This window comes from Peromyscus maniculatus, chromosome 10 (assembly GCF_049852395.1).
Source record: "Peromyscus maniculatus bairdii isolate BWxNUB_F1_BW_parent chromosome 10, HU_Pman_BW_mat_3.1, whole genome shotgun sequence".
Classification (NCBI taxonomy): Eukaryota; Metazoa; Chordata; class Mammalia; order Rodentia; family Cricetidae; genus Peromyscus; species Peromyscus maniculatus.
In genome coordinates, this window is record NC_134861.1 from 6297510 (window position 1) to 6311973 (window position 14464).

The window sequence follows — 14464 nt, forward strand, 5'->3', positions numbered from 1 at the left end:
ATTTCAATGGCTCTTTTCAATATTTAAAGACTACTTAATCTCTCCTCTCTCGTTCCTTGTCATGCCTCGAATGGCCTGTGCCGTAGCTGCTCAGGTTCTGATAACACACAGTATGTGGCTCTATGCAGTTCCAGGAGCAGACATGCACTGCTGGCCTGCGCCATCTGATTGGCTCTTTGGAGTGGCATCAAATTGGAGTCCCTACTTGGGTATCCTGTCAGTATGGTAAAGCTGGATACTTAACTTGTGTAGGAATCCTTATAAAGGTCTCTCTCTTCATCTCCACCGTGCCCCCCTCCCCTCAAGACAACACACACACTCATTTTTTTTTCCTGAGACATGGTCTCACTATATAGCCGAAGCTGGACTTGTACTCCCCATTCTCTTGCCTCAGCCACCTGAGTACTGAGATTTGCAAGTACATGTCACCATGCCCACCTTAAAAAAAAAATATTGCTTCCCCTTTTTAAAAAAAATTGAATGTTTTAAACTGTGTGTATGTATGTAGGGGAGTGGAAGGTGTATGCACACGAATGTAGGACCTGCAGACGCCAGAAGTACTGGACGGGAAGCTGGAGTTAGAGGTGAGCCACCTGACACAGGTGCTGGGAACTGAGCTCAGGTCCTCCAGAACCACTGAGCCATCTCTTTAGCCCCATCCCCAACCCGCACCTTTTTAAAAATGTGTTTATTTTTATTTTATGTATACGAGTGTTTTGCATGCATGTATGTAAGGGCACTGTGTGTGTGCCTGGTGCCTATGGAGGCCAGAAGAGGGTTCTAGGTCTCCTGGAACTGGAGTTACAGAAGGTTGTAGGCTGATGACTGGGTACAGGGACCTAAATCTGGATCCTCTGGAAGGAGCCACGAATACTCTGAACCACTGAGTCGTCTCTCCTCTCCAGCCTCTTTGAAACAGGGTCTCATAGCGGCAAGGACTTGGTGTGCTTGTGTGGAGGTCAGAGGACAACTTGGAGATGATGCTCTCCTTTCCCCATGTGCGTTCTGGAGATTGACCTTGAGTCTCTGAGTCTGACAGCAAGTACCTTCCTGCAGAGCCACTTTGCAGGCCCCACTTTTCTATTTCCTTAAAATGGGTTGGGGATGTAGTTCAGTTGGTAGAGTGCTTACCTAACAATCAAGAAGTCCTAGGTTTGAGCCCCACACAGGTGTACATACCTTTGGTCCCAGCACTGAAGAGGTGGAGGCAGGAGGATCAGGAGTTATACTCAGCTACATTGGGATTCAAGACTTGGCGTGGACTACATGAAGCTCTGCCTTTAAAAAAAAAAAAAAAAAATCAGAAGTTCAAGAAAAGCAGAGAGCAAATAACAAGCACCCACACTTCCACCATTTATAATTAATAAGAATTGAGGGGTGAGGATGTAGCTCAGTGGCAGAGTGTTTTTCTGGAATGCACCAGCCCTTGGGTTCAGTTCCCAGCAATACAAAAAACAAAAACAAGCCAGGCCGTGGTGGCGCATGCCTTTAGTCCCAGGACTCCGGAGGCAGAGCCAGGCAGATCTGTGTGAGTTCAAGGCCAGCCTGGGCTACAGAGCAAGATCCAGGACAGGCACCAAAACAACACAGAGAAACCCTGTCTCGAAAAAAACAAAAGAAAAAAAAACCCAAGCAAACAAAAACAAAACACTAAGGATTGGCATTGTCATACGATTCCATGACCAAACTCCTACTAGGCTGTCAGGCTTCAGCGTGTCTTTTTTTTCTTGGTTTTTTGAGACAGGGTTTCTCTGTGTAGTTTTGGTGCCTGTCCTGGAACTCACTCTGTAGACCAGGCTGGCCTCGAACTCACAGAGATCCGCCTGGCTCTTCCTCCCGAGTGCTGGGATTAAAGGTGTGTGCACCGCTGCCTGGCTCGGCAAGTCGTCTTTCCATACATTTGTTGTCCTTCAGTGCCCTCTCTGCGCTCTTCCTTTTCCTTTCTCCCTCCATCGCCCCATAAATAACCTACAATCCAAATACTGTGCTTGATATTTAACCTCTAGATCATTACTCTTTGTATCTTCATTGTTCTCTAAGGCAGGAAAAGCTCAGTGTCAGCCTATGGCCCAGGGGAAGTTGGCCAGACAGTTAAGAGGTGGAGCATAGAGGAAGAAGTCGGGTCGTGGTCACTGCTGCCATGCCCTTGAAAGGGGTATTAAGACAGGTCTTCCTGTGTCTCTTAGACTTCTCAGTCACCGTGAGTTCTACAGGCCTCTTCTGTCACATGTTGTCACCATGGTGTACTGCGCATGCCACCACAGGTTCAAAGCAATGGCCACCTTGAAACCTCCTCACGCCAAAGGAAGCCTTTCCGCTCACTGTCTTAGATGTTTTGTCTTGATGATGGGAAGGTGACAAACACAGCATTTTACTTTTGAGGTTTTTGTGGGTTAGAACACATCTGTCTGGTTTCTTTCACTGCTTTAGAGTAAGCCGTCCTAGAAATGTGATTGGAGGACCGGGGAGATGGCTCAGCAGGTAAAGTACTTGCAGGCAAGCATGAGTTCCTGAGTTCGGATCCCCAGCACTGAGCCAGGGGCTGCAGCATGAATCTGTCCCTTACCACTAGAGAAGTTGAGACAGGCTGATATTGGAGGTTCACTAGCTAGCCAGTCTAGACAAAATGGTGAGCTCCAGGTTCAATGAGAGACTCTGATTGAAAGAATATGATAGAGAGTGGCAGATGAAAGATACTGGACATTGACCTCTGGCCTGCACACACACACACACACACACACACACACACACACACACACACACACACACACACAATTTGAAATTTGACTGGAGACTTTCTTCTCTGATAGGAATTCAGAGTCAGTTCTTAATGTACAGAAAGATCCAGAGTTTTCTGAAGGTGAAATTCAAATTGGGTTCCTTTGGGAAATGAGTCGTCAAGGAGTATGAACATAAGCACATTGTTTAATGATTGATGTGGGAGGGCCCCAAAACACTGTGGGGAGTGCCACCCTGTTAACAGCTGGTCCTTGAGTATATAAGAAAACAAGCTGGGCGAGCCATGGGAAGAAAGCCAGTAAGCAGTGTTCCCTCATGGTTTCTGCTTCAGTTCTTGCCTCTAGGTTTCTGCCTTGGCTTTCCCCGATGATGGATTGTAACCTGTAAGCCAAATAAATGCTCTTCACCCCAGGCTGGTTGCTTTTGGTCACAGTCTTTTATCACAACAATATAAAGCTGTAGCTGTGTGGTCGCTACACAAGTGTGTGAGTTCATACGGGTCCGTGGAATGAAGACACAGAGGCATCTTAAGAATGAATTTAGCCTATCCTGGCTGCAGGGGGGTCCAACCTGGAAGGACTAAAGCACTAACCCTTCGCCTAGGGCAGTTTTATTTCTCTCCAATACAGTTTAGCCAGTTAATTTCCCTATCTTCAAAGCAACCCAAAAGGAGCTCCCAGAGACCAATGCCAGGTGCAAATTACTTGAATATCAGGAACCTTGGTTTTCCTGGTTTCCTGGACCAAATTTTGCATAGGCCTTTGATCCTTAGGGGACTCTGATCCTTGACTCAAACAAGATTCACATAGGGTGATAAGAGAAACAAAAGGTAAGAGAAACCAAAGGTGTGGTTTAAACAAAGGAAGGATTAGGGCCAGATGCTGCTCTCTGGAACCAAGCCAGGAGCTCAGTAGGATGCCGCCACATAAAGCAAACTAAGACCCCTTACAAATCTTTAAAAAGTCACGTATACATGTGTTTATCTCCAGAGCCGCGCTTCTCAGCCTGTGGGTCATGACTGCTTCAGGTGTTACATATCAGATATCCTGCATTTCATATATTACGATTCATAACAGTAGCAAAATTATGGTTATTAAGTAGCAATGAGGCAATTTTATGGTTGGGGGTCAGCAAAACATGAGGAGCTGAATTAAAGGGTCTCAGCATTAAGAAGATTGAGAATCGGGCTGGAGAGATGGCTCAGCGGTTAAGAACACTGGCTGTTCTTCCAGAGGTCCTGAGTTCAATTCCCAGCAACCACATGGTGGCTCACAACCATCTGTAAGGAGATCTGGTGCCCTTCTCTGGCCTGCAAGGATACATACATGCAGATATTACACTGTATAATAAATAAATAAATAAATAAATCTTTAAAAAAAAAAAGAAGAAGATTGAGAACCACTGCTCTAGAGTAAACATTATAAAATGGACACAGAAATAATGCTGGTGTGTTGGTTTGAAAGAAAATGGTCCCCAAAGGGAGTTAGTTGTACTATTAGATATCCCTTTGTTGGAGTGGGTGTGGTCTTGTTGTAGGAAGTGTATCTCTGCAGAGCTGGGCTTTGAGGTCTCATATGCTCAAGATGCTGCTCAGTGTTAGAGACCACTTCCTCTTGTCTGCATATCAAGATCAAAGACACTCAGCTCTTTCTCCAGCACCATGTCTGCCTGCATGCCACGAAGTTGCACCATGATGATGATGGACTAAACCTCTGAAAATAAAAGCCACTCCAGTTGAATGTGTCTCCTTTATAAGAGTTGCTGTGGTCATGGTGTCTCTTCCCACAGTAGAAACCCTGACTAAGACAGCCAGGTCTAGCTGCACATACCCATAATCACAGTACTTGGGAGGTGGATACGGGAGGGTAAGGAGTGCAGGATCATCCTTGGGTATATAGGGAGTTTGAGGCCAGCCCAGGCTATATAAAACTCTGTGCTGGCTAGTTTTATGTCAGTTTGACACAAGCTAGAATTCCCTGAAAGGAGAGAACCTCAATGGAGAAAATGCCTCCATAAGATCTGGCTCTAAGGTATTTTCTTAAATAGTGATTGATGGGGAAGGGCCCAGCCCATTGTGGATGGAGCCATCCCTGGGCTGGTGGTCCTGATTTTTATAAGAATGCAGGCTTAGTAGCCAGGCAGTGGTGGCACATGCCTTTGATCCCAGCACTCAGGAGACAGAGGTAGGCAGATCTCTGAGTTTGAGGCCAGCCTGGTCTACAGAGCAAGTTTTAGGACAGCCAGGGCTACACAGAGAAGCCCTGTCTTAGAAAAACAGGATGGGCACAAAGGTAAGCAGTACCTATCCATGGCTTCTCATCAGCGCCGGCCTCCAGGTTCCTGCCCTGTCTGAGTTTCTGTCCTGACTTCCTTCAGTGAACCCTGATGAACAGTGAAATAAAAGTGTAAAGCAAATAAACCTCTTGCTCTCCAGCCTACTTTGGTCATGGTGTTTCATCACAGCAATAGAAACTTTAAGACAGACATACTCTGTTTCAAAAAGTCAAAACTAAAGCCCACAAAGCTAAGCAAGACAAACAGGAAAAAGTTATTACTAATCAGATGGGAAAATGGGATAATTAAAATGGAAACCTGATGTCTCAAAAAGTGAGACAGGAGAGAAAGGGAAATGGAGAATAATTTTATGAAATGGAAGACTCAGGCCATCTATTGTAGTCTTAACTATTGGCAATTTAATTAATGGTGGACTAGATATAAATATTGTCAGATTAAATTACAAAATAAGATCCAACAGTATCTTCTTGCAAGATACATAGCTTAAGGGCCAGGATGTAGCTAAGTGGTAGAGCACTTGTCTAGAATGCACAGCGTGCTGGGTTGTATCTCCAGAGGGCCTCAAATGTGCTAAGCAAACAGTCTACAACTGAGCTACATGCCCTGCCTGAAAGAGATACTCTTTTTTTTTAAACATAATTTTTATTGAATCTTTGCAAATTTCACACCATGCACTCCAATCCCATTTTTCTCCCAGTCCTTCCACACCCTCCTCTACCCTTGTAACCTCCTAGACCCAAAAGAAAATAAAAACATAATAAAAATAGCCCTATGTTTATCACAGCCTTCTGTGCATGTACCATTCTGCTCCTCCATCTTTCCTACCTCTCCATAACATATTTGTTCATCTTAGTGGCATTGGAAGTTGTGGTGTGTCACATAGTATACACTTTTATCCCATTTTCCCATGGTAAACAGCTTTACTTGCAAATATTCATTGCAAGAAGTCATTAGTCTAGTTCAAGGCCTCTGGCTTCTGCTACATCATCAATACTGCACCCTCATAGAAACTCTCAGATACCCTGCTGATGCTCTGAGTCATGGGGATCCTGTGGCTATGGACCTGCAGGACCAGCCCCTTTGGGCCATCCAGCAACTCACAGATGGGGAGGGCCAACTCAAAGCCCTGGATCTGGGAGGGGAGGTAGCTGAGTTGTTGGCCCACCAGCTTTGCCAAACCCATGCCATTGTGCCCACGCCCTCCTGTGCTTGGTAGCTGGCAATGGCCAGGGCCATCAGGGAGCCAGAAGAGATACTCTTAATTGTGTGTGCACGTGTGTGTGTGTGTGTGTGTGTGTGTGTGTGTGTGTGTGTGTGTGTGTGTATGGAGCGTACAATAGAGGCCAGAGAACAACCTTGGGTGCTGTTCCTCAGGAGCTATTTGCTTTTTTTTAGATATAGTGTCTCCCTGGCTTGCTCACCATGTAGGCTCCCTCTCTCCTTCCTCCCTTCTTCTCTTCCTCCCTTTCTCCCTCCCTCTCTCTCCCCCAAAATATATGTGAAGAAAATTGGCAGAACGGAAAGGGAGGTTCTAGTTAGGTGGGGGGCCTGCACAGTGTGCACGAAGCCTTGGGCTCGACCCCCATCACGCCATAAACTGGACATGATGGGAAGCGGGGCATGGTGGCGCACACCTTTAATCCCAGCACCCAGGAGGCAGAGGCAGGCGGATCTCTGAGTTTGAGAACAAACTGGTCTATAGAGAGAGTTCCAGGGCATCTAGAGCTCCACAGGGAAATTCTGTCTCAAAAAAAAAAAAAAAAAAATCAACTCCTGAAACAATTAAATGTGCAATATACTCCTCAATCTGTACCTTAAAACTTGTATGTGCATGGCCAGTGGTGGCACACACCCTTAATTCCCAGCACTCAGGAGGCAGAGGCAGGTGGAACTCTGTGAGTTCAAGGCCAGCCTGATACACAGGGTGAGTTCTAGGACAGCCAAGGCTACATAAAGAAACCCAGACTCAAAAAACAAAAGAACCCAAAAAACCAAAAACTTTTATATGAATTCTGACAGCAGCTGTATTTATAATGGAAAACACACTGTCTTAGTTAGGATTTATAATGCTTTGATGAAGCACCATGACCAAAAACTTGAGGAGGAAAGGACTTATTTGGCTTACATATCCTGAGTCACAGTCAATGAAGGGAAGTAAACTGAAACAGGGCTGGAACCTGAAAGAGGAGGTGATGCAGAGACCGTGGGGGGGTGCTGCTAACTGGCTTGCTTAGCCTGTCTTATAGAACCCAGGACCACCAGCCTAGGGGTGGCACCACCCACAATGAGCTGAGCCTTCCCCCATCAATCACTAAGAAAATGCCCTAATGCCTGCCTACACCCAGATCTTACAGAGGTTCCCTCTTCTCAGATGACTCTAGCTTGTGTCAAGTTGACATGAAACTAGCCAGCAATACACTAATCCAAATACACAAGTTACAAGAGTACACACACTATGGTATTACATTTATATAAAAATTTAGAATAGGAAAATCATTGGAACAGAAAGTAGGTGGGTGGCTGCCTAGGACTTGAGTGAGGGCAACAATAGTGCCTAGAAATTATCACTGACAGAATGGGTTTTATCTGATAGATGATAAAATATTCTAAAAATAAATGACATTGCTTGCACATCTGTATATATGAAGCCATTGAATTCACACTTAAAACATGAACTGAATGTTGTGTGAATTTTTTCTCAATAAAGACCCTGTAAAAGAAAATAAAATACTCATGGTAGGTCACACTTGTAATCCTGGTACTCAGGAGGCTGAGACATGAGGATCATGACTTCAAGACCAGTACATAATGAGTCTCAGGCCAGCCTGGGCTACATATCATGACCCTGACTCAAAAATAAAACATTGAGAGCTGGAGAGATGGCTGGATCAGCAGTTAAGAGTGTGTACTGTTCTTCCAGAAGACCTGAGGTTGATTCCTAGCACCCATGTCAGGCAACTCACATATAACTCGTTCTGGGGGAGGGGGGTGCAACTTCTCTGGCCTCTCTGGGCATCTGCATGCATATAACATACACAGATGCATAATTTAAAATAATAAAAATAAATCTCTAAAAAATAATTAGGGGCTGGAGAGATGGTTGAGTGTTTGAGAATACTTGATGCTCTTACAGAAGGCCCAGGTCCAGTTTCTAGCACCCACAGGATGGTTGACAACCATCCATAACTCTGCCCCCAGAGAATCTGACATCTTACCTCTATGGGCACCATACATGCATGTGATGCATATACATCCATGTAGGCAAAAAACATAGACACATAAAATAAAATTTAATTTGCCATACTAATACAATTGAGAAAAATAACATGCTTAATAGATGCAGAGAGGTAACTTTTTAATTTTGAAGTTGTTATCTTTTTGTTGTTCCCTGTGCTTTTGGTGTTATACTCAAGAAGTCACTGTTAAATCCAACATATAAAATTTCTTAGAGGGCAGCCTAGTGATGGGTGGTGCACACCTTTAACCCCAGCACTCAGGAGGCAGAGGCAGGTGGATATCTATGAGTTTGAGGCCAGCCTGGTCTACAGAGCAAGTTCCAGAACAGCTAGGACTACACAGAGAAATCCTGTCTTGAAAAAGAAAAAAAAATTTCTTATGGGTTAGAGAGATGGTTCAGTAGTTAAGAGCACCAGCTGCTCTTCAGGAGGACTTGAGTTTGATTCCCAGCACCCACACTGAGCAGCTCACACTTCCTGTAACTCCAATTACAAGGACTCCAAGGCCCTCTTCTGGCCTCCACCAGCACCAGCACACATGTCATGTATGTACATAGACTCAGGCACACACATGGTCCTAGTTGCTCTCTGTTGCCGTGATTAAATCATGACCACAGGCCAGCCTGGTATACAGAGTGGGTTCCAGGACAGCTAGAGCTGTTGTTACACAGGGAAACCTTGTCTGGAAAAAAAAAAAAAAAAAAACAACCAAACAAAAAACCATGACCTTAAACAACTTGGGGAAAGGGGTTAATTACATTTTACAGATTAGAGTCTATAATCAGGAGACATCAAGATGAGATATCTACAGCAGAAAACACAGAGGAATACTTACTGGACTGCTCGCTCTAGCTTGCTCAACTACCTTTCTCATACAAGATAGGCCCACCTGCCCAGGGACAGTACCACTGCCATGGGCTGGGCCCTCCTACATCAACCAACCATCAAGGAAATATCCCCGCAAACATGCCCCCAGGCCATCTGATAGAGGCCAGTTCTTCAAGTGGAGTTCCCTCTTCTGGAGGGTCTCTAGTTTGCCCTAAGCTGACAAAAACTAATCAGCATGTATATTCACATAAAATACAAAATCTTAAAGTTTCCCCTTATGTGTTTTTAAGTTTTGCTTTCAAAAAGCATTTAAGTGTGTGTGTGTGTGTGTGTGTGTGTGTGTGTGTGTACATTCGCACACAAGTTCACATGGGACAACTAACTTTCCAGTGTTAATGCTTCCACTATGTGGGTCCACAGGGACACACCTTAGGTGGGCAGGCCTGGTAACCAGTGCCTTTATCCACTACACCATCTCACCAGCACTCTAGTTTTAAGTGCAGATTTTAGATCTCATTTTAGTAGAGAGTATAAGTCAAATTCATTTTTTCAGATATATACTTTTTTATTTTAATTGTTTATGTGTATGGGTGTTTTACCTGTATGTATGTCTGCTCACAACTTGCATGCCTGGTGCCCTCTGAGGCCAGAGAGGGGATGGGATTTCTGGAACTGGAGTCAGAGACAGTTGTGATCTGCCATGTGGGTGCTGGGAATCGAACTGGGTCCTCTGGAAGAGCAATTAGTGCTCTTAACCACCAAGCCATCTCTCCAGCCTTCATTTTTTCTTTTATTATAATAGTGTTTTTAGTTTTGTTCCTTTTAAAAAAGGTATAGACAGTATATTTATTGCATGTTTTCAAAAGAATTGAAAAAATGTCAAATTGTGTATAGTCATTGTACAGTATTACCACTGTGTTACATAAGGTTTAAAAAACAAACAAACAAAAAACCCACAATATCTATGTAGCCTAGGCTGGCCTGGGATTCAGGACACTCCAAAGTGCTGGGAATCCAGCGTTATTTTGAACCTCATCCCTTTGAATTACAATCCTCAATTCCATACAAATAGTATGCTGAGTGTGTGTTTCTTTTTCAGACTTTTGAAAAACCACATCAAAGGGAGGTATCTCTTCTAATACCAAATCTGTGACTTGCAGGTTGTTTTGTTTTGTTTGAGACAGGATTTCTCTATGTAGTTTTGGAACCTGTCCTGGAACTCGCGCTGTAGACAAGGCTGGCCTCGAACTCATAGAGGTTCTGGGAACAAAGGCTTGCGCCACCACTGCCTGGCTTGCAGGTTCTTTTTAGTGGCTGGTTTTGCTGTAACTGAATTTAAATAACTACACCGAAATAATCTCACGCACTGATTAGCATATCCTTCTCCTATGTCAAATATCTGGTGAAGAAGACTATGCTTACATAAGAAAAATTGGGACTTCTTTCAGGTTTTGCACCCATGTTCAGCCATTTTTCTAGGGCTTTAAAAAGGAAAAAAAATGTTAAGAAAAAAATGGTTTTCGACATCGTTGATGTAGAAATACAGGGTTTTCTATCATACAACTTATGAGCCCTTTGCCTATTAATGTGCCCTTGAGCAATTGCTTAACCTCGCTGACCTCTTTAAAAATGGGAATAATGTCCCAGGGCTGGCTGGGGGTCTCCAAGTCAACACTTAGAAAAGTGTCAGGTACCACTGAAAAATCGTTTCCCCCTCACAACTGAAAAGAACAGAAGCATGCACCATCACTCACAGCAGGAGCCTAGTTTGACAGCTTTCTGCATTTTTTCTTTCTTTCTTTTTTTTCAAGACAGGGTTTCTCTATGTAGCTTTGCGCCTGTCCTGGATCTCGCTCTGTAGACCAGGCTGGCCTCGAACTCACAGAGATCCACCTGCCTCTGCCTCTGCTGGGATTAAAGGCGTGCGCACCACTGCCTGGCAGCTTTCTGCCTTTCTACAAGCCCCTCGCACTCTAGAGCCCCAGGCAGCAAGCACAGCAGTGAGGTGAGAACGGAAGGACGCCCGGCTCCAGGGGATTCAACGCCTTCTTCTGGCCTCCGCGGGCGCCCGCATACAGGTGGCACGCACACACGGAGCACAGGTGGCTCAGATTTTTTGGGTGCAGGAGCGACATACCACGGCTTCATGCGCATGCCAACACATACGCCAGGGGCGCAGTCACCAGGCGCAGTACGCAGAGACTTCCGGGGCTAGCCCTTCGCTTTCCTGATTGGTCCGACGACCACACAGGCGTGCGTACGAGGGCGGAAGGGGGCGTGTCTGCCTCGGAGGAGGCGAGATGGCGGCGTCAAGGGGTCGCCTGCGTGTGCGCTCGCTACCTGGAGTCATGCCGTGGCGGAGCAGGTACGGCCTGGCGGGAGGCTGCTGTGGCGGGGGCCAGCCTGGACCAAGCCAGACTCTGGGGAGAGGAGCCATTTATCGTCGCGGGCTCGCCGCGAGTAGGTCTGACAGGAATGACACGGAGCCACCTTTACCTTGGCTCAAGCGCTGGCGCTACAGCCACCGCGTGGACTGTGAAGTGAGTTTGGGTGTGGCCTGAAGGCTCTCGCTCGTCCTTTCCAGCTAGGTGGAAGTGCCCTGGGACATCAAAACGGATGGTCCCTAGAGTGGAAGCAGAGCTGAATGCCCTCTCTTGAGTGTTTGCATCCCTGGCAGGATGGTGTGATCTGGAAGAGCGCAGCGCTGCCAAGCGACTTTCACTTGGGTTCTAAAGCTTTGAGGCGAAAGGATTAGATGTGGTTATCTGAAAAGTCTGTTGTGGAATTGTGGTCCTTATCCTGCTGACCCCACACGTCTATGTCCCGTAAGTTCCTAGGCTGCTACAGATGGAAGAGACCTGAGGGATCTTATAAATGCTATTTATTTTTTTCGTCTCTTTGAGACAAAGTTTCGTTATAGAAGCCAGGCTGGCCTCGAAATCACAGCAATCTTCCTGTTTCAGCCCTCATGTGCTTCCCAAATGCCAGGATTACAGGCATGAGCCCGCTATTTATGCGTTTTAGGGGGTGGGAGAAGAAAAGAGGAGTGAGTTCTTAACTCAGGGAGAAGAAAGATAGTTCTCTACTTGGCTGAGTCTCACTTTATAGCCAGCCCAGATTGCCATATCTGTGATTACAGGTGTCTTGTAGGGCCCTCGAGAATGTCCTGGAATTACGTGGGGGTATAGGTTGTGAGCCACCTTGTGCTGGGAACCGAACTCTGGTCCTCTTATCTGCTGAGCCATCTCCACAGCCCCAACATTGCTCAATTAAAAAAAAGATGTATGTGTATGCATGTTCACCAGCATGTATGCCTGTGTACCCATGTGTGTGCCTGGTACTCATGGAGGCCAGAAGACGACATTAAATCCACAGGAACTATAGTTACAGGTCGCTGTGAGCTGCCACTGGGTGCTGGGAATTGATTCCAGGTCCTCTGGAAGAGTAACTAGTGTTCTTAATCGCTGAACCATTCCAGCAGCCCCTGAAGAATTTTAAATGGTGGTAAAAAGGACATGCCTCACTCACCATTACAAAATGGAAAGAAAAAAAGACATACTTTAGTGCCAGTGTTACATAGGCAAGACTGGAATTTGGTGCAAGGATAGAGAGGGATGGGGATATGTTCAGAATAAGAGTAATAGTTTCAAACTTGTTATATATTAAGATAGAAGCTATGCACACAAAAGATAACATTTTTCTAAGTTTTAAGTAAAGTACTATCTAGTTGTAAGAAGTAGATGAAAGCTCCACATCATAGGGAAGTTTTTCTTTTAAAAAAAAATTATTTTTATGTGTTGAGGTGTTTTGCCTGCAAGTATGTCTGTGTACCACGTCCATACATGGTGATCACAGAAGCCACTGGAGTTACTCAGGATGGTGAGCCATCATGTGGGTGCTGGTAATCAAACCCAGGTCCTCTGGAAAAGCAGCCAGTAGTTCTAACCGCTGAGCTATCTCTCCAGCCCCAAAGTTTTTCAGTGAGTGAGTCATGTGTGGTAGTAGGAGAGCAACATGGGTTATGATTTAGTGTCATATGTGTTTTCTAACGTGTTTGATGAGAGTCTTAGGGAGATGACTCATCCGGTAAAAGCACTAGCTGACTCACGGTTGGTCCTTAGAAGCCTTGTGGGAAGCTGAATCAAGTGCCCCCCTCTGTATCCCAGCACGAGGTGGAGGCAGGAGAACTCCAGGCGCTCAGGAGCTATTGCAACAGAACTCTGCCTCAACAGGATGCAATCAAGAGCCAGCTTCCAGAAGTTGTCCTTTGAGCCCTACATATGTCCATGGTGTGAACTTGTTTTTCTCTCTCTCTCTCTCTCTCTCTCTCTCTCTCTCTCTCTCTCTCTCTCTCTCTCTCTCTCTCGCGCGCGCGCGCGCGCACACACACACACACACACACACACACGAGGCTGGTGCTGGCTTGATGACTAACACTCATAATCCAAATACTTGAGAAGTAGAGGCAGGAAGATCAGAAATTCAAGGCTATCCTTGGCTACATTGGGAGTTACAGGCTAGCCTGAGTTTTATGAGACTGTCTCAAACATTACTACCCCAACCTGCCAAACAGTTGGTTTGGCTGGAATGTTTAGTAAAGACAGAGATGAGCAGGTACATACCAATCTTCTGCAGTTTCAGATTGAGAAGGAGGTATTGCTTGGAGCTCTGACAGCTGTAGTTTTTATAAGCCCTCCAGGTTATAAGTTCAGGTAAGTCTAGACAGTTTGGTGGAAAGGAGGAATGAGTACTTACTAAATATTCTAATGCCAGGTAGAAGAATATGGGTAAAGCTTTCAAGAGACCTACCACTTGAGCTTTAGAACTCTCCTAGCTTTTGAAAGTAGGAGAGAGAAGTGAGGACTATAGTTAAAAGTTTAGCACCCATGGTAATACTAAAAACATGTTATGGGGTTGGAGAGGTTGTTCAGTGGTTAAGAGCGCCTGCTGCTCTTCCAGAGGACTGATGTTACATTCATAGCACTTACATAGTGACTCACAACCATCTATAACTCCAGTTCCAGGGCATCAGAAACCCTCTTCTGGCCTCCATGGGTACTGCATGCACATAGTGTACAGATATACACACAGGCAAAACACACACACACACACACACACACACACACACACACACACACACACATACACACACACAGGATCTTGGCAGTCTTCTGTAAAAATTAAAGATGTACAAACACCTGTCTCGAAGCAAATTGTGTTGCCCACCCAGGCTGTCTTTAAACTTTTGTGGAAATAAAACTAAAGAAAAAAAAACTTTAAAAAGCTTTCTTTGGGGCTGGAGAGATGGCTCAGAGGTTAAGAGCACTGACTGTTCTTTCAGAGGTCCTGAGTTCAGTTCCCAGCAA

General features: G+C 45.3%; 1 protein-coding gene across 4 annotated transcripts in view; it reads left to right on the forward strand.

Annotated features, from left to right (window-relative positions):
• Positions 1-11340: 11340 nt before the first annotated feature.
• The window catches only part of Pisd (phosphatidylserine decarboxylase), a 48184-nt gene continuing 45060 nt past the window's right edge, over positions 11341-14464 (forward strand). For 2 of the 4 annotated variants that reach the window (XM_042285747.2, XM_006972907.4), the window contains exon 1: positions 11341-11463. Coding sequence is in view for 2 of the 4 variants with exons in the window: in XM_006972907.4 (XP_006972969.2) it covers positions 11399-11463 (65 nt within the window). In the remaining 2 variants the exon portion in view is untranslated. The other 2 variants (XM_042285748.2, XM_076547020.1) reach the window with 2 other exon arrangements.